The sequence below is a fragment of the Balaenoptera borealis genome (genome assembly GCF_965194805.1).
Source record: "Balaenoptera borealis genome assembly, chromosome: 6".
In the NCBI taxonomy this organism is placed as follows: Eukaryota; Metazoa; Chordata; class Mammalia; order Artiodactyla; family Balaenopteridae; genus Balaenoptera; species Balaenoptera borealis.
Window position 1 is genome coordinate 28,997,270 of NC_138863.1, and position 20,923 is coordinate 29,018,192.

The 20,923-nt window shown below is 40.8% G+C and overlaps 1 protein-coding gene across 13 annotated transcripts in view; it reads left to right on the plus strand.

The window, feature by feature from the left end:
- The window catches only part of KLF7 (KLF transcription factor 7), a 108,732-nt gene that overhangs the window by 53,194 nt on the left and 34,615 nt on the right, over positions 1-20,923 (plus strand). The window contains exon 3 of one of the 13 annotated variants that reach the window (XM_082397173.1): positions 4,431-16,687. The exons of the other annotated variants lie outside the window; for them this stretch is intronic. Within the exon in view, the coding sequence (XP_082253299.1) occupies positions 4,431-4,591 (161 nt within the window). The 3' untranslated portion in view covers positions 4,592-16,687. Of the gene's footprint in view, positions 1-4,430; positions 16,688-20,923 lie in introns of those variants that run through there. 13 annotated transcript variants of the gene reach the window in all.

Sequence of the window (20,923 nt, forward strand, 5' to 3'; positions counted from 1 at the left end):
TTCCGGGACCATAGTTCTTAGACATAAAATAAGCAGGTGTGCCAGAGGTAGTGTACTCAGTTCTTTGAAACATAAGGATCCCAATTTTTTTTAGCTAAGCCTTGGGTCTCTCGGAGCCAACCATTAATACCCAAGAGGGATGTGGCACTGGGTTGGGGATTGTGTGGTGTTTTACAGCATACCTTGTTGTGTGGAAATTTTCTTGGGATTGGCAGGTGACCTGGTGTCAATCTAACCTGTTTTGTGACCAATTTATCCTAACACAGGAGTCTTTTGAGTTAGGTGACAAGCGCTCTAACAGCTTTTAAGTGCTCCACCACACCCATCAATTTTGTGACTTTTGTCTTCTGAGATTCCCATTAGCAATAGTCGTTACCTCATATGCACACTAACATACCAGCAGTAACCAAAGAGATGTTACTGCATACTGGCCAAGAGAAGGCGCTAGGTGGACACCACCAGCTGTTCCCAATGAGGAGATACAGACTAAACTAACAGTCCCTAATAAATGGGGATTGTGGACTAACCAAGGGCTAAGGATTGGCACTCGGTTAGAGCCTCCTGTCATACCAGACTGGCCCATGAACCCTGCACTGGAAAGCCAATTGGATCAGGAGCTCAATGCAAAGAGAGCAGAACTCAGAGCTGAGAGGAACTTACCCACAGCCCTTGAAAATAATGAGAAAGACAAAGAACTCAAAGGGTTTACAGGTACCAGTGCCTGTGTTTCTTGTTACTTCTGAAGCCATCAGAAGTTTCCTTTGGATCCCACCACTGCCTCCAAATCTGTTAAAAAACAAAATTCAACTGAGTAAATTTTAACGATCTTACTGGCTTTATTCAATGATTCAAGAAATGGGCAGCATCCCATCTGGCAAATAGCAAGGAGCTCTGAAGAGCTGTACAAAATGTAAGACTTTTATAGGCAGAAGGTGGCAGGACAAGGAAGTTATACCAGCACAGAGCTGTTTGTGGCAAGATCATCTTCCTTTAGGGGGGATGGCAGGGGTCTCTCAGGCAGATTACCTCACTAGTGCTGACCAGGTAATTCCAGATTGACTTGTTTAAGATTTCATTCTTGGGGGAGGCTAAAACTATAGTTAAGTTAGGTATTAAGTCTTGGTTTGATGATGTGGGGCTTAGGACAAATGACTCCATTTTGGGCCTGTTGTCTTTTTTTTTAACAAATCTTTTACAAATATAACCCTTTAAGCCATATTAATCTAATGACACAGGTGCTATTCTTATTTCACAGAGGAGAAAAATGAGACCAGGAGAGGTCAAGTAACTCGTCCAGTGTCACAGAGGTCCTAGATGGCTGGGCCAAGATTCAAATCAAACAGTATTGCTGCAGTCCGAGCTCTTAACTTCTGTGCTAACTCATGAGGGGAAAAGAAGTCATACAGATATTTTTCTTCATAACCCATTATTCAGAGGAAATGAGAAGCTTATAGTTTAAATACAAATTGACAATGAAAACTACTTTAAGTGTCTTCTAAATAGGTAAGAACTGGGAGAATCCTTAAACATACTGCCTCATCAAGTGACTAAGAGCCAGAACAAGGAAATTACAAAGGAATGATCTTCCGTTTCCAGTCCCATTATTGTTACTGCAATAGTTACTATTATTATGGTCATTATTATTAAACCGTTTTTTTTTTTTACTTTAAAATTAAAGAGAGACTTTCTTATAACATTCCCAATTCACTCACTAAAATGACAAATGTTAATACTCTATCCATATGAAATAATAAAATCAAGCATTATCACATATAGTGGAAACTGAGGACCAAAACTGTAAAAATGCCTTAGTCCAGGATATACAACCTGCCACTGGCAGTATTAAAATTTGTACCATGTCCCTTAGGCTTGCATTCTATTTAGTAGAATTTAGTAGTAGTCTTATTTACTTTGTTCATTCAGTCATTCTACAAACAGGTATTAAGTGCCCGTAGATGTCAGGTGCTGTGCCACAGAAATGACCAGCAGTTAAGAAGGGAAGAGCCGGTCAGATAAGGAGTTCTAAAGGAAGACAGGGCATTAAATGAGATCAGGGCTCCTGTCAGTGGTCAGAAGCAGCATGGATGATTCAGAGATACGAAGTCACTCTTCTCTTTCTGGAAAGGGTGTTTTTTATTGATGCTGTTCATCTTTTAAAATGATGCCAATGTGATAATACACTAATTTATATAAAATAGAAACCCTAATTCAAGGTCAGGCGTATCAGCAGGATGAAATTAAATACCTCAGTCTGGAACTGTAGGGGGCCCATCGACCACTTTCAACCTCCTCAGCGCCATAGATAAGAATTCTTTGAATTTATACAATAGCAACTGAAATAGGGCAATTTTAAGACATTAAAGGGCCTTTAATATGCTGAGACACATGGCTGCTAATGAAGTTTATCCATGTGTTGAGGCAGAAACTCATTAAACCCCTATTATGGGATGGAAACTAGCATAAGGGTTAACTGTTCAGTTCACAAGGTGGAGAGAGTTTAATAGGAGGGTTTGATAGTTTGGATTTAGCATATTCAGGGGCTTAAGAGAAAGAGTTCGAAAGAAGGGGCGTGAATGAGGTGGTGAAAAACAATTGATGGGAGAATTTTATGATTCAGGAAAATCTTAGAGCTTCCCCACATGATAATTTAGCAATATGCTAGCTCTTAACATTTATGAAGATAAATTTAGGTAAACATATATTGAGTAGAATGGCTTAAACTCAGCATATACACAGCAAACACATTTATTTTATTATTATAATATGGTAATAACTATAGGCTTTGTGGGATGCCTATTCCAGATGTCCTTTTAATGGATAATTGGTAGTCACAAAGTAAATAAATATGTTAAAATAAGAATTGAGGAGAAAGAAAAAACCATGAAATTAAAAAGTATTTCACCATAAACAATATTTATTGAACACCCACTATACTAGATACTGTTCCTTCCCCCACCTCTGAGAACCTCATTTTTTGATGCAAAAGCCTGAAATATGGTTTCATAAAGCCATTATATTTAGAACCTGATTTCAAAAGAGAATAGAGCATGGATTGGGGATGGGAGGGAGGAAGAGGGAAAAGAAAAGAGGAATCTCATTTCAGAAAAGGCAGTGGAAGTAATCGAATTTTATAAATTCTAAGATTTAAAGGTTAGGCCAGCTCTGTTTGCTAAAGAGGAAAAGAGGGTCATGAGAAGTCTGTGCAAATGAAGGAATGGCATTGGGAAGGCCAAGTGTGAACCTGAAAAAAACTGTTCCCTTTAATAAATAATTAATGTATAGATGCTGTTTCTAATACAGTAAGAATATTAATAACCATGATCATTATGGTTATCCTGTATATATTATATTGGGAGGTTGGAGGAAAGTTAAACGGAGCTTTTTTTAAAAAAAATTTATTTATTTATTTATTTTTGGCTGTGTTGGGTCTTCGTTTCTGTGCGTGGGCTTTCTCTAGTTGCGGCGAGCGGGGGCCACTCTTCATCGCGGTGCGCGGGCCTCTCAGTGTCGCGGCCTCTCTTGTTGCGGAGCACAGGCTCCAGACGCGCAGGCTCAGTAGTTGTGGCTCACGGGCCTAGTTGCTCCGCGGCATGTGGGATCTTCCCAGACCAGGGCTCGAACCCGTGTCCCTTGCATTGGCAGGCAGATTCTCAACCACTGCACCACCAGGGAAGCCCCTAAACGGAGCTTTGTAAAGAGTGCAGGCAAAGATAATATTGTAAGAATTAATTGGTGGTAGGCAATAGTTTTTTTATGTCTCCTGAAGTTGAAACAGTAATGGAGTGATTCTGTTAGAATCAGGAAACAAAGGGGAGTTCAAGAAAGTCATGTGTAATAAAACCAAAACCAAAACCTTTTTTTTTTTAAGCTTTGGAATAATCCTTTTGAAAAAATTAGTTGAAATACAAGGACAGATGAAAAAGTATTTGTAAAATGATGTGCCTTTCTTTGAAAAATATTCAGTTTGAATTTTGTAGAAATTGTAGTTGAAACCTTGAATATGGATCATGAGGAAACAAACTTTTCATATAAAGAGGTTAATTCTGGTAAGCAAATGGAACTCTTTGGGAATCCAGCCTACTATGGATATATGTGTAATGGGACTCAGAGCCAGGCTATCAGGTACCAAATGGAGAGAGCGTGACCCTTTGAACCAGGCAGTTTCAATTTGTCCCCAGTCTAATGGAGGCGATCTGGATGGCGGCAAATTTGTTTTCTAAAAATCTCAGTTCCTTCCTTCTTCATGCCTCACCAAAGAATCTTATACTTGATGCTTTCCTATACTGAGTCACTTCCTGCCTTTTTTAGCCTTCCTTTACCCTCCCTTACATCAGGAAGGATCTGGTACACTATTGATTGGTGGATGACATATCCATCAACCAGTATAAAACACTGAAATCTTTTATTATGTTTTGAATCTTCAATTATAGGAGACTTAATGGAATTTCAGGAATCTGCAAGCAAGCAGGGAGTCAAGATGGGGGCGCGTCGGAAGCTGGAGCAGCATTCTGCAGCTCCCACTCTTCCCCCTTCCCCTGCTACTGGATTTTCTACATTTTCTAAGAGTAACCTCTTTTCAGCCATTTTTTAAAGTAATATACTGACAGGACAGTTATTAAGCTAAACGTTAATAGAAGGAAGACCATTCAAAATAAACAAAAGTTAGTGACTTTTTAATGTGCTGGCTATTTGGCCAACCAGTGACAGAGTCACCCCCCATTCCTGCAGTGTCTCCATATTTGGTTGCCAGTGTTAGGACCTGACTAGCTTATATAATGCAAGTCAACCTACTTAAATTATTTAAGGGTGTCTGCAGAGAGAATATACTTTCTGTGGTCTGTCCCATATTTATGTTCACCTTGCCTCCTCCTTTATTATCTGTGCTTATTGAGGTAGGTGAGTTGGGGACTGACCCAGGATGGAAGCCAATAAGTTCTGGGGGATGGAAGACCATGGCGCCCCATTACTAATTCCTTATGGATCCTAGGTCCAGCTTTGTCTTAAACCAGGCATACTTGGCAGACTTTCTTCCTTTTTGGACTTTGCATCTTTTCCTTTCTTCCCTTCAAAAGTTACCTGCAGTCAGGTTAGACTCCTTTTATTTTATTTGCAAAATAAAAATGCACTTACAATTTAAAACTCATTTTATATGATAAGCCACTCATCTGGTGTCAGCAAGCATATACTTTAGACTTCTTTTGTTGTTTTTGTCTTCAGAATGTATCCTCTTTCCATTACTGTAATTGACATTTAATTTACGGAATTCAGTAAAGTAAAACGGTATTATGCATACTGTTTTCAAGCAAACAATATAAAAATTTTAAAAATCCCAAATCTGTTGGGATACAATAGTTTCAACCATTCCACTAGGTGAGCTAAAGTTGACAAAAGGCATCAATCCTTTTGTTGTGGGCAGGAAGCCAGAAGCCATCCTCAATGGAGAAAGTCCTTTTCCTTCATGGAAGAGTGTTGCCCAGTGAAGTGTGTTATGGTGTCTAATGTCTTCTTCTGGAGCCCTTGGAGTTTTCATAGCAGGGGAATTTTGTCAGAAGGGTGATAGATTGTTCCAATATTGAAGGTACTGTTAAAATGAGACAGGTTCTAGGAGTCTAAAGGATTCCCTAAAAATGTGAAATTATATAATATGTGCCCTGATGACTAGAACCCAGGAAAAAGGTTGACGCCAGTACATATTCTAGTATATAAGATGGGCAGTGTGCAGTTGGAAATATTTTAGAATAGCTGCACGATAGTCATGTTTAAATGTTTTCTGTCTTCATTTTGTATGTTCATGAGGTTTAATATCACCTCACTGGAATTCATTACTGTGATTTTGAACTTACAACATGGCGTTTGAATCCCCTTACTGCGGTATTCACACACTCTTCACCTGTACTCAACTTCTATTGTAGAAAGGAAATAATGATTCCTCATACCGAATTCTCCATTGGTCATGAGCCTATTGAACGTAGTATCAGTATTTTAAAAAGAGCAACAAAAGATACATCTCCCTTCTCTGATACAGGTAATAAGACATTTTATGTTCCCAGTGTTCAGGAGAGAGTATCAGAAAATCAATATGAATAAATTCAAGTACACAGAAGATTCAACCTATTCGAAAATATAGTGTATGGCAGAATGATGGTATGCATTATTAAATGTTTCTTGCCTCACTCACATGTGAATAGTAGCATGAAGAAAAGGTACCATAGGCTACTTATAAATTTAGGCAGAAGGCGATTTGCTGGCTTTTTGTTTTTTTCGTTCTTTGTTGTTGTTGTTTAGTGTCTCAAGGCTTACAGCTAATCTGAATTTGAAACTAAATACTGTCATTACAGAAGATTTTTTTCCGAGTTCTTCCAATTTCTCTGGGGACAAAATAATGGCTGCTTGAAGCAGTGGAGAAACAGTAATTAGGGCAAATAGTAATACTGTGCATGATTGAGGAAAATGTGAGGAAGGGAGGGAGAAAATGCAACAGACAGACTTGTACAGCCTGTTACTAGGAAACCACATCAGCATTAAATACAGTGTGCTAATTGGCTATCCTGTTTCTGCCTGGGTACCAGCCTGGGCCTGCTACACAGCTGTTTCTGCTCTTTCTGGTTGCTAGGTAACTGCATCAATTTTTTTCCCCCTCTTTGTATTCTGGAGGCTAATTGGCTACTTCTGCTCCTGGTGTTGCTGCTGGGTACCAGTCTGGGCCTGCTGCTCTGCTGTTTTCCAAAGGGATTTAATGGGGGGAGGGGAGGAAAAAGGGAAAGGAAGATATGCTGGCAATTAATGGAGCATAAGTGCAAATTCTACACAATGTCTGGCACCTGCGTCCCTTCAGCCTGCTTTCTCAACTAACTCCTTTAGCTATGAAAACACATTAGAATCTTGAAGTCTTTCTTCTCTCTGCTTACCTTTTGAATATAGTTTAAAAGAAAAAAGACGTTTGAAGACTTATTACTTCAGTGATGGATTTGATCTTAAGAAAGAACGGGCAAATTATTACACATCTATAGTTGATATGGGCACTAATAGAATTTGTGCAAACATGAACATTTCTAACTTAATAACAAAGCAGCATCTTTAACATCTTAAGGAGAGTACCACTTTATCTCTTAAATGGGCCAAATTCCTTTGTAGCCGTTCTTCTTGATATCATACATAGTATAAAGTAAGAAATCAAATGGACTAAAAGCAACTATAGGATTTTCCCAACTGTTTTATTCATTAAGAAAGAGTGAAGGGAAGCTTCTAGACCCATGCCTTTCCATTATGGATTTCATTCCTCTGATGTGCAGAGCGCATGTCCTAAGTACTCTTTGGTGATACATTGCATTTACATAGAAATAAGCATGTTTGCACACCTTATTTTTCTTTCCTTATAGCAAACAAACAAATGTGGTGCAAAGTAAACCTAAAATCAGTTTTGTGATTTTTTTTTAAAAGTGTAATTACTTTCCATATCATTTTTATTTCCTATCTAAGTAGAGGTTTCCATTTCATCATTTTTGAAATTCTCCCTGGAAGTATGGGGAGGAAGATTCTTCAGAAGTGAAATGATGCTTCAAGGAGGTTTCACTTTAAATGGTTGGGAAAGTATATGTAAATTGAGGCCCCTTGTAGAGGCAACTTCATCCCCCTGGGAAGAAGCTGTTTTATTGAGAAAACTCAGAACATGTTGTGTGACTGTGCACAGAAATAGTTAGCAGAGGCAACTCTTACTCAACGCTAATGGCTGGTACTGGCTTCCCATACTAATGAGATCTACCCTCCTCTATTGAAAGTGAAGCAGGAGAAGCTCTATTCTGAGCAACAGCCCTGCCGCTAGTAGATCAGATCAGGCTCTATGGAATCATTTCTGTTTAAAGTATCCTTAAAATAGGTAGAAGGCCTCAAACTAGGCTAGGATGATGGAGAGAATAGTGCAGTGTTCCATAGATCTTAAGGAAACCAGCTAGCTGTTAGTAGCAATCGAACTGCAAAAGAAAACCTTATGATCAGAGGATAACTACAGAGCAGGTGTAGTATTATCTCTGCTGTCTCTATTAAAAGGACCGTTGTTAATCACTCCGAAATATTATGGGTCATCTGCAGTCAACTGAAGCAGGATATGGAGGAAAAGTCCAAGGAAGCCCTGGCTGTTTTTGTCCATTCCTCTTCATCCGTGGATTGGACGTATCTGTATCCTGGCTCTGGTAAGACCTGAGAAACCAAGGCAGAGGTCTTGGAAGACTGAAGTAGTCATGATTAGCCCTAGCCATAAACAAACACCGGGACCCACTTCCTAGCTTCTTCTCTTCCTGCTCTTCAGGCAGGCAGATCTTTATTCTTCTCATGGCTCCCTAGTGAAAGCAATAGTGGGAGTGCAAGCATGCTTTGGGGGTTGAGGAAAGGAGATGTTCCATGCAGCTGCTTCAAACTTTCGATTCTCCTCGGTCACAAAAAAACCTGCTTTGCTAATTCTCATCTGCACGCAATGTTGCTGCCTCTTGTATGAGGTACATCAGTTGATGAACCTGGAAAAGAGGAATCTGATGGCTGCTAGCTGCCCAGTAGGGCTGCGGCTAACCCATAGCATGCTTTTGTGTGAATCAGAAAAAGGTGCGCCTTCCGTGGGGCAGATGTGGCCCGTGCTTGAGCAGCAGAGCTGGATTCAGCCCTCCTCCGCCCTTCAGCTGGCCACCCTGTGTGCACAACCTCACATGGCTGCCTACTCACCACGGGAGCTGATCCACTCGGCGGGCCTTCCCTGACCCTCCAAGAACTTGAGCAGCTAATGAGGTGCCGGCAGGAACATGAAAGTCGCATGACTGTTCGGGGTGGGGGTGGGTATTGGAACCTCCTCTCAGTGGCGGAAGAGGCCGCCCATTATGTGTGAGAGTAAACCTTTTAGCCCAGTCGCACTCCCCAAATGTGAGATCATTAGTTGCCTAATGCTCTGATTCTCAACTTGGGCCCATTTTCCCCCTTGGGGCATTTGGCAATGTCTGGAGACACTTTGGGTTGTCACATCTTGGAGGGGGATTGCTACTGGCATCTGGTACGTGGAGGGCAGGAATGCTGGTAAACGCACTACAGTGCACAGGACGGCCTCCACAAAGGAGACTCATGGGGCCCAAGCGTCCACAGGACCGAGATTGAGAAACCCTGGCCTAATGCAACCTTAGCCGTCCTTCGCTCCTTCTCTTTGGGTTCCTCTGCACCACTTGCAAAATATTTCCTCATCCTTTTAAGACTACCAGCCAGGTCTTGCCTTTCCTTTTGTGCTATTTTTTTTAAAAAATTATTTATTTATTTATTTATTTTGGCTGTGTTGGGTCTTCGTTTCTGTGCGAGGGCTTTCTCTAGTTGCGGCAAGCGGGGGCCACTCTTCATCGCGGTGCGCGGGCCTCTCACTATCGCGGCTTCTCTTGTTGCGGAGCACAGGCTCCAGACGCGCAGGCTCAGCAGTTGTGGCTCACGGGCCTAGTTGCTCCACGGCATGTGGGATCTTCCCAGACCAGGGCTCGAACCCGTGTCCCCTGCATTGGCAGGCAGATCCTCAACCACTGCGCCACCAGGGAAGCCCCCTTTTGTGCTCTTTTAAAAATTGACAGAATATAACTACTGTATAATGTATTATTTCTTTTGGGTCTTAGAAGATGTTCTATTCCCCCACCCCCCCACTTATGATATAGGGAAATCTCTCCACCTCTCCCCGATGCTTAGCTTTCTAGAATTAACATTCATGATTGTAGCTCCTCACAAGCGACATCCCCTCCCCTCTTGCTGAAGGCTCCTGACCTGTAATAATTTGAGCTTTTGCTGAGGCAGGGATTTAAATCACATGGGCTGCCAGGCTGGTAGGTGGGAGAGAGGCTTTTAGCCAGGAAATGGGTCCAGCTGACCAGGCACTGACGATCATTTTCTACCCGTCCTCTCATGTACAGCAGTCTCGCCAAATTGTAACAATTGTTTCCTTATTATCAAAGAGAAAGTTGACTGTTAGGGCAGAAATAAGGCTGAGAATAAATATTTTCAGTCAGAAAATGGACCTTTTATTGGGAAAACTGTATTATACTGGTATGTGCTACCTCAGTGCACTTGCTGTCGTTCACTGTCTGGTTCACACCAGCATCGTGAGGAAAGTACCGTGAAGCACTGTGAGTTCCCAGGGAGAAAGGTGCTACCTCACGTAAAAGGATTTTAAGTGGCATTATCTAATGGACACATACTTCATGCTAGCATTTTGTCAGGAGATGTGAATTATGCATTGGCCCTTTCAGCTGCAATCACATGCATAGAAAATAACATTGTCAGACATGTCATCCCAAGATACAATGGACAATATGCTATTATAATTGTGTGGCATTGTCCTTGCTGTTTGGAGATAATACTGCTGACATTATTCCTCTCATACATGTGAATGTGGCTATAGGGAGGACGTGACATCTGTGTCTTTCACACAGATTAGCTTATCCCTTGCCACTTGGAGAGATTGCGATTAGTGGGCTGGCCTCCTGGGGTCATGGTAAGTGCCATGTTTTGGATCACAGTTGTTATCGGACCTTAGTTTTAGGTCCAGCAGGGAATTAGTAATATTTATCTTGATGACCTGAAGAGGCAGTGGTTATTTAGTCAGCTCCCCAGAGCAGATGTACTAAAGAAAGGGTAGGCTGAGGCATTCCTGCTCAGATTGGCTTTGGAAATGAGAAGGCAGTTGGGGACCAAGCCTGGATGGCTACTTAACACATTATTGCTTTATCCAAGGAAGTAAGCAATAAGATATCACTTGTATTGGTTGTCATAGCTCACCAAGTGCTTTTACATACCTCATTTGATTTAACCCTCACTTACCTATGGGGTAAATGTTCTCATTATTCCCATTTTAGAGATGAGGAGACTAAGGCTCTGAGAATGATTTTTCTGTGATGAACTCTACAGCATACCCCATTCTGTTTGTCCTTTGGAAATCAGTTATTTTGCGGGGATGGGGCTAAATTCAAACAATATAAATGAATTTAGTTGTGTTTATGGTTCAGCAAAATAAATGGCTTAACGTTTGCCATCCTTCTTATCTCACACATATGCTAAGTAACAGGTGAGTTGTTATATATCCAGTATGACAAGTTTAGAATAGCTAAGAGAACTGAAAGTTTGTCTAATCTATTCCTATATTCTATTTAGATTGAACTTAAGAATCTTTAATCTTGGTTGTTTTTTTCTATTTTAAGAAAGAAAGCTTTGAAGACGCCAGCAAGTGCAAGGCATTGATTCTTGAAGTGATAGCTCAGTACTAGCGCATTTGCATATTTTAGAAAATGTATGGAGAGAAATCATAAATGAAAACTTCTCCTGACCCCTTACAAGAATGCACCTTAGTCCTCTTTCCTTACTAAACTGGAAAATCCAAATGGAGTGCCTTAGAGAAGAGGTGGGAGAAGCTGTGGATGGCTGGATCTTGGTGTGTAGGTTACTCGTTACTGTCTTAGGTATACCAGAGCTTTGCTTGGGGAGTTTGAACAAATAATTTGTGCTCTTATTTTTATTTGTATGATAATTATGGAGTTAAAAAGTAATCCTGTTTAGCCCTCTTTTGCCCCACTTTTTGGAGGCTATTTATGGACGTGTTAAACGTCTTAAGGAGAAAAACACTTGATCGATACAGTAATTATAAATCCCCTAGTGGGCAAAGATCCCAAACTCAGGTGAAGATTCTGCTGCTGTGTGCAGCCATCTCCCCTCTGTATTCACAAAAGCACGTGGTGAAGAATAGCTGCTTTCTAGCATTCTGCCAAAAGGATCTATAGGAACCTCTGAGTGACAAGCACTTGCATTGTCTTCTGGAGAGCTGAAGAAAGAAAAGGTTTTAACACCAAAAGACAAATTCCTGGAAAGTGGAAGGAACAGCACACATGAACCCTGAGGGCTCTACTTTTTGAGGATTGTTTGCCTGTAGATTTAATTTTGTCTGATCTTGGGTTCCTGTGCATCTTCATATTTTCAAATTTACTTCCCCCTTTTATTTATTCTACCTGCCAAAGAAATAATCGTAACAAATCATTAGAACTGGCAGGGCCCTCATCCTCATTTGATATGAGCTTCTTGTTTGCTTAGAATTTGCTGCTAAGCATTAGAACGCTTTCTAACCCATGTGCGTCTTTTCCCCCCTCCCACAGTCAGATCTTGAAGTTTTTCCTGTGGTTTTCCTTGGTGTCCATCTTTTCCACAAGGAATGTTAAATAAGCAACGACAGGGACTGGAAATAATCCTTTCAACTAAGGAAAACCTTTCATGCATCTTTCCCACTAGTGTCATCGCACGAGTTAGAAGGACCATAGGCACAAAGTTTATGGGATCAATTACAATGAGTTGACTGTTAAACATTTTTTAAAAAATCTGTTGTGAGAAGAATAAAGCAATAATTAAAATTAACTGAACAGCTTTTGCTCTATTGAGGCGTTAAACCTTTGTGTAAACACAATCATATTGTGCAAACATGGGTCTTTTCACTTGGCTGATTCAGACAGTGAAACCGCTAAAGTTTTGAGGTCTCGGGGTCAAGGGCCCATTTTGGCGTGGCTTGAAAGGTCACCTGCTCATTTGTGTCTCTGCTGCGCCGCACACAGGGCCGTGAGCAGGTATGATTCCTTGCCCGCCGCGGCACAGAGAGGAGCTGGCAGATCTCAGGTCTGAGGCCGGCACGTGAAGACAGCGTGCTGCCCACGGGGCGGGTGTGGGCGCCTGCTGGCCGCTGGGGCCCAGGCAGTGAGCCGGCTCGAGTGTGGAGAAAACAGCAGTTCTAAAATATAAATGTGTTTATTATTACACTGGGCCCCATGCTATATGATTTCACACACACTCATATTTGTGATTTATGGCCACAGCTTCATATGGAGGAAAAACTTGCTAATTTACCCAAATTGATAGGGAGGCCTCTGAAGATGATCAAATTGGAAGGAGCGGGGTAACGGAGAAAAACTGGTCTCCTAAAACAACCAAAAAAAAAGTGGCTGCTGTGTCGGAGGCATCCTTTGTTCATTTATTTTGATTAGCAGAGCTTTGCCTTAATTATTCATGATAATGCTGGCCCTGCAAGGAGTGTCCCTCCCCTGTCCTGGCAGCCTTGGCTCGGTGCTGGGTTCTCCGTGAGGTTAATGCCAAAAACACCCAGCCCAGCTTTTCTTGAGATGGTGTCATGCTTTCACCTGTGAGAGGTGAGACGGATGACGATTGGGAGGTTCACGCACACCTGCCACCCGCGCCTTTTTGGGAGACGGATGTTGAGTGGGTTGAAGGAGGGGAGGCCTCAGCCCCGGTTTGAGGCACTACTGTGCTAATCAGGCTGCTTGCTGGTGCTGTACCTGTGTCCCTGCCCTGAATCCTCCCAAGGTGGGTGGTGATTTTCCCATCTCAGCGAGGAAAAATAGAGGCCTAGAAGAGCCCAGGGATACCCAGCTAATAAGGAGCTAAGCTGACTGGAAGTCAAGATCTGACTCCAAAGTCGGTTCTCCTGCAGTATTCTGCTGGAATTTTCTAGGAGAGAAGCCAGGAAGGGGCATAGGAGCAAAGACCCCACCCAGCTTCCACCATAGCCCATCCCATTGGCTGTGCTTTCAGCCCATTTCCTGATCGTAGCAGCAATAAACATCATCGTTTCCGACAGCTTTCCAAAGTGATTCTTGTCTTGGCAGAATCTTGAGTTACTTGTTCTGGGAGCTCTTCAGAAGGAAAGCACTTTGGAATGGCATACGCTAGTTCCAGAGCACTCAGAGCGTCCATGATTCATGCCTCTTGCAGAAGAACTTCGTGCAGGCAGAATACTGCGACCCCGGGATAACTTGATGGGCTATTTTTACTTGGATGTACAATTACTAGAGAGTGGATACTGAATGGCCCACCCACTCTATTCATAGCAGAACCTTGGGAGTCATCCCTGTACACAACCTTTTGTTTCCCCCTTATTCAATCATTTTCTATAACTTTTTGGCATTACTTTCTAACTATGTTTTGTATTTGTTCACTTCTCTCCTTCTCTGCTGCTAGGGACAATGCCATCCATGTTCCAGCCACAGTCTTCTCTCTCCCAGACTGTTGTAGAGCCTCCTAGAGAGTCTGCCACAACATCAGCTTATTTCCCTCTGCAGCCCATTCTCCGTTTTGTAGCCAGGGTGATATTTTAAAGATTCAAATCTGATCGTGGTATGCCTCTGCTTAAAAGCTCACAGTAGCTGCCATTGTTCTTAGGATAATGTCCAAATCCTTACACGTGGTGTGTAAGATGACTGTCCAATAGAAATATGTAATACAAGCCACATGTGTGTTTATATATACATATCCTGGCAGCTTTATTTTAGAAGCAATTAATTATACTAATTAATTAATTTTAATACTAGACTTTAAAATAATTTCAACATGTAATCAATATTAACATTTATTAATGAACTACTTTACATTTTTTCCCATAGTAAGTCTTTTTTTTTATTTTTTTATTTTTATTTTTGGCTGCGTTGGGTCTTCGTTGCTGTGTGTGGGCTTTCTCTAGTTGCGGTGAGCAGGGGCTACTCCTCGTTGTGGTGCGTGGGCTTCTCATTGCGGTGGCTTCTTTTGTTGCGGAGCACGGGCTCTAGGCGCGTGGGCTTCAGTAGTTGTGGCTCACGGGCTCAGTAGTTGTGGCTCACGGGCTCAGTAGTTGTGGCTCGTGGGCTCTAGAGTGCAGGCTCAGTAGTTGTGGCACATGGGCTTAGTTGCTCTGCGGCATGTGGGATCTTCCCGGGCCAGGGATTGAACCCGTGTCCCCTGCATTGGCAGGCGGATTCTTAACCACTACGCCACCAGAGAAGTCCCCATAGTAAGTCTTTGATATCCAGCATGTATTTTACACTTAGAGCACATCTATATTCAGATTGCTCACCTTTCAAATGCTCGGAAGGCACATGGGACTAGTGGCTTCCAGATTGGACCCAGCAGTCTGGCCCCATACTGATTTCTCCAGTCCCATTGTGTTGCTCTCTCCCTGCAGGACACACCAGATCCTCCTCTGTGGGCTTCTGGGCTAGGTATGGGAGAGGATGTGGCAGAGAGGTAGGAGTTTGAGGAGATAGCCCAACACAGAGCCATCTTCAGTCTACCTTTGGACCTGCAGAGCTTTCAGGCAGTCGGAGGTATGGGTTAAGAATGAAGCCGTTGCTTTTCTGTTGGCCTTGGGGGTTTCCATTTTGGTTTATCTAGGGCTGTGTCAGGCTAAACTGATGCCTTTTTGAGAAAGTGAAGGGAATTAAATGGAAAACCACTGGTAAAGTTGATATGTGGTATCACCTTTGCCTGCCTACCCCACACAGAGGTCCTGTAGGGAGTAGTACCATTATATGAGCTAAAGATGAGACTGTGGGGGACTTGACAGGGGTGAGTGAGGGGTAGTTCACATCCCTGGCTTCTAGTCTCAGTGGATAATATTCCTTCATTTATTCATTTTTTAAAAGTTACAACAGCTACTGTATGGGTGCCTCTAAAGAGTTCTGGCCTTCTTTCCAGTTGAAAGATTTATTTTATCAGAAAATATTTCCAAAAGGAATATGAACATTTATTTTTATTGTTGGCATTTAAATAAGAGGCAGAGTGAGATAAGGGTTAATCATGTGGACTCAAGGTGAGCCTGCCTGGGTTTAAATCTTGACTGTACCACTCATAAGCTGGTGAACTTGGGGACTGGCTTAATTTCTCTTACCCTCAGTTTCTCATCTATAAAATGGGGGAGGATGATAGCATGTATCTCATAGGGCTGTTGAGAGGATTAAAGGAGAGAATAGCCTTGAAGCCCTTAGAGTGCTGCAGTGCCAGCCCATAATGAGTGCTGGGTAAATATTAGCCAGTAGCCTGTTTCCCCAGGATTTATAAAATATCATCATCGATTGAGGATTGATGGAATTGGGCCACAAGTCTTGGCTCAGGATGATCATGCAAGATGTTTTCTTGGGAAAGATACATTTATTGTCTGTTTGTGTATAACGTTTTGTGTTTTTCTCTCTCACTTGGTTTCTGCTATATGTACATCTATGTGAGGAAGGAAAATAGAGACATCTTATCAGGATTTGATTCTGCCGTACGTGTATCTAACAGAAAGAGCCGAACATATTTTAGTGCATGAGGTGTGTGGCATGGTGAGATGTATACCATATTTAGTGGTACATGGACTGTGAGCTATTTTTCTATTAAAAAAAGTTGTGCTGTTTGGTCCAAACCCTTTGTGTTTCTAATCAGTGACACAGTGCAAGTTGAGAAGTTGGGGTTTAGGGTGACATCTCTGATCATTAACTGAAAGACTAGCACCAGGAGGTGGTCTGCTCCTAACACCATACACTGATCTCTAACCATGTTAGCTAGAAACAGGTGATTGCAGACCTTTTGTTCACCAAGAAGGTACATCCGGCTACTGGGTGTTGATATGAGCCACCTTGCATAAAGAAGGATGTTTGTTGGGAATATTTTAATAATAAGTTTGCTTACATAATACAAAGCACTTGCCCAGCCATCATCTCTCTTCATACTTCATAAAAGTCCTGTGAGGCCAACATCAAAGAAGAGATTAGCCCCATTTGTTTCTGGTTTTATGTTTATCTTAGTATAGTATTTAGTGCTTATTATCATTGGTGGATTTGTTTATTGGTTTGGTTGCTCTCTTCCTTTTATATATATATATATGTTCTTTTTTTTTCTTTTTCTCTTTTTGTGTGTATGTGTATGCTTTTATATATATATATATATATATATTTATATATATATATATATATATTCTTTTTTTTTCCTTTTTCTCTTTTTGTAAGTGTGTATGTGTATGCTTTTTGTGATTTTATCTGTATAGGTTTGCTTTTACCATTTGTCCTAGGGTTCTGTCTGTTTGTTTTTTTCTTTCTTTTTTTTGTTTTTTGTTTTTTCTCTCTTCCCTTTCTTCTGAGCTGTGTGGCTGTCAGGGTCTTGGTGCTCTGGCCGGTTGTCAGGCCTGAGCCTCTGAGGAGAGAGGGCCGAGTCCAGGACATTGGACACCAGAAACCTCCTGGCCCCACGTAATATCAATCGGCGAGAGCTCTCCCAGAGATCTCTGTCTCAACACTAAGACCCAGCTCCACCCAACGGCCAGAAAGCTCCAGTGCTGGACACCCCATGCCAAACAACTAGCAAGAAAGGAACACAACCCCACCCATTAGCAGAGAGGCTGCCTAAAGTCATACTAAGTTCACAGACACTCCAAAACACACCTCTGGACGCGGCCCTGCCCACCAGAAGGACAAGATACAGCCCCACCCACCAGAACACAGGCACCAGTCCCCACTACCAGGAAGCCTACACAAGCCACTGAACCAACCTCACCCACTGGGGACACACACCAAAAAGAACAGGCACTACAAACCTGCAGCCTGCAAAAAGGAGACCCCAAACACAGTAAGTTAAACAGAATGAGAAAACAGAGAAATATGCAGCAGATGAAGGAGCAAGGTAAAAATCCACCAGACCAAACAAAGGAAGAGGAAATAGGCAGTCTACCTGAAAAAGAATTCAGAGTAATGATAGTAAAGATGATCCAAAATCTTGGAAACAGAATGGAGAAAACGCAAGAAACATTTAACAAGGATCTAGAAGAGCTAAAGAGCAAACAAACAATGATAAACAACACAATAAATGAAATATAAAATACTCTAGAAGAAATCAATAGCAGAATAACTGAAGCAGAAGAACGGATAAGTGACCTGGAAGATAAACTAGTGGAAATAATTGCCACAGAGCAGAATAAAGAAGAAAGAATGAAAAGAATTGAGGACAGTCTCAGAGACCTCTGGGACAACATTAAACACAACAACATTTGAATTATAGGGGTCCCAGAAGAAGAAAAGAAACAGAAAGGGTCAGAGAAAATATTTGAAGAGACTGTAGTTGAAAACTTCCCTAACATGGGAAAGGAAATAATCAAGTCCAAGGAAATAATCAAGTCCAGGAAGTGCAGAGAGTCCCACACAGGATAAATCCAAGGAGAAACATGCCAAGACACGTATTAATCAAACTATCAAAAATTAAATACAAAGAAAAAATATTAAAAGCAGAAAGGGAAAAGCAACAAATAACTTACAAGGGAAACACCATAAGGTTAACAGCTGATCTTTCAGCAGAAACTCTGCAAGCCAGAAGGCAGTGGTAGAACATATTTAAAGTGATGAACGGGAAAAACCTACAACCAAGATTACTCTACCTGGGAAGGATTTCATTCAGATTCGACGGAGAACTTAAAACCTTTACAGACAAGCAAAAGTTAAGAGAAATCAGCAACACAAAATCAGCTTTACAACAAATGATAAAGGAACATCTCTAGGCAGGAAACACAAGAGAAGGAAAAGACCTACAATAACAAACCCAAAACAGTTAAGACAATGGTAATAGGAAAGTAGATATTGATAATTACCTTAAATGTAAATAGAGTAAATGCTCCAACCAAATGACACAGACTGGCTGAATGGATGCAAAAACAGACCCATATATTTGCTGTCTACAAGAGACCCACTTCAGACCTAGGGACACATACAGACTGAAAGTGAGGGGATGGAAAAAGGTATTCCGTGCAAATGGAAATCAAAAGAAAGCTGGAGTAGCAATTCTCCTATCAGACAAAATAGACATTAAAATAAAGACTATTAAAAGAGACAAAGAAGGACACTACATAATGATCAAGGGATCAATCCAAGAAGAAGATATAAAAATTGTAAATATTTCTGCACCCAACATAGGAGCACCTCAATACATAAGGCAAATGCTAACAGCCATAAAAGGGGAAATCGACAGTAACACAATCAGAGTATGGGACTTGAACATTCCACTCTCAACAGTGGACATGTCATCCAAAACGAAAATAAATAAAGAAACACAAGCTTTAAATGACACTTTAAACAATATGGGCTTAATTGATATTCATAGGACATTACAACAAAAAACAACAGAATACACTTTCTTCTCAAGTGCTCATGGAACATTCTCCAAGATAGAGCATAAATTCGGTCACAAATCAAGCCTCGGTAAATTTAAGAAAATTGAAATCGTATCAAGTATCTTTTCCGACCACAATGCCATGAGACTAGATACCAATTACAGGAAAAAATCTGTAAAAAAATACAAACACATGGAGGCTAAACAATACACTACTAAATAACCAAGAGATAACTGAAGGAATCAAAGAGGAAATTAAAAAATACCTAGAAACAAATGACAATGGAAACACAACTACCTAAAACCTATGGGATGCAGCAAAAGCAGTTCTAAGAGGGAAGTTTATAGCAATACAATCCTACCTCAAGAAACATCTCAAATAAACAACCTAACCTTACACCTAAAGCAATTAGAGAAAGAAGAACAAAAAACCCCCAAAGTTAGCAGAAGAAAAGAAATCATGAAGATCGCATCAGAAATAAATGAAAAAGAAATGAAGGAAACAGTAGCAAAGATCAATAAAACTAAAAGCTCGTTCTCTGAGAAGATAAACAAAATTGATAAACCATTAGCCAAACTCATCAGGAAAAAAAGGGAGAAGACTCAGATCAACAGATTTAGAAATGAAAAAGAAGTAACAACTGACACTACAGAACACAAAGGATCATGAGAGGCTACTACAGGCAACTCTACGCCAATAAAATGAACAACCTGGAAGAAATGGACAATTTCTTAGAAAGGTACAACCTTCCAAGACTGAACCAGGAAGAAATAGGAAATATGAACAGACTGAAATTTCAGACAAGCACTGAAATTGAAACTGTGATTTAAAATATTCCAACCAACAAAAGCCCAGGACCAGATGGCTTCACAGGTGAATTCTATCAAACATTTAGAGAAGACCTAACACCCATCCTTCTCAAACTCTTCCAAAATGTAGCAGAGGGAGGAACACTCCCAAACTCATTCTATGAGGCCACCATCACCCTGATACCAAAACCAAAGATGTCACACAAAAAAATTACAGACCAATATCACTGATGAACATAGATGCAAAAATCCTCAACAAAATACTAGCAAATAGAATCCACCAGCACATTAAAAGGATCATACACCATGATCAAGTGGGGTTTATCCCAGAAATGCAAGGATTCTTCAATATACGTAAATCAATCAATGTGATAAACCATATTAACAAACTGAAGGAGAAAAACTGTATGTTCTCAATAGATGCAGAAAAAGCTTTCAACAAAATTCAACACCCGTTTATGATAAAAACTCTCCAGAAAGTGAGCATAGAGGGAACCCACCTCAACATAATAAAGGCCATGTATGACAAACCCTCAGCCAACATCATTCTTAATGGTGAAAGACTGAAACCATTTCCTCTAAGATCAGGAACAAGACAAGGTTGCCCACTCTCACCACTATTATTCCACATAGTTTTGGAAGTTTTAACCATAGCAATCAGAGAAGAAAAAGAAATAAAAGGAAAAGAAATAAAGTCCAAATCGGAAAAGAAGAAGTAAAACTGTCACTGTTTGCAGATGACATGATCCTATACATAGAGAATCCTCAAGATGCTACCAGAAAACTACTAGAGCTAATCAATGAATTTGGTAAAGTAGCAGGATACAAATTAAATGCACAGAAATGTCTTGAATTCCTATATACTAGCGATGAAAAATCTGAAAGAGAAATTAACAATCCCATTTACCACTGCAACAAAAAGAATAAAATATCTAGGAATAAACCTTCCTAAGGAGACAAAAGACCTGTATGCAGAAAACTATAAGACACTGATGAAAGAAATTAAAGATGGTACAAACAGATGGAGAGATATACCATGTTTTGGATTGGAAGAATCAACATTGTGAAAATGACTATACTACCCAAAGCAATCTACAGATTCAGTGCAATCCCTATCAAGCTACTAATGGCATTTTTCATAGAACTAGAACAAAAAATTTTACAATGTGTA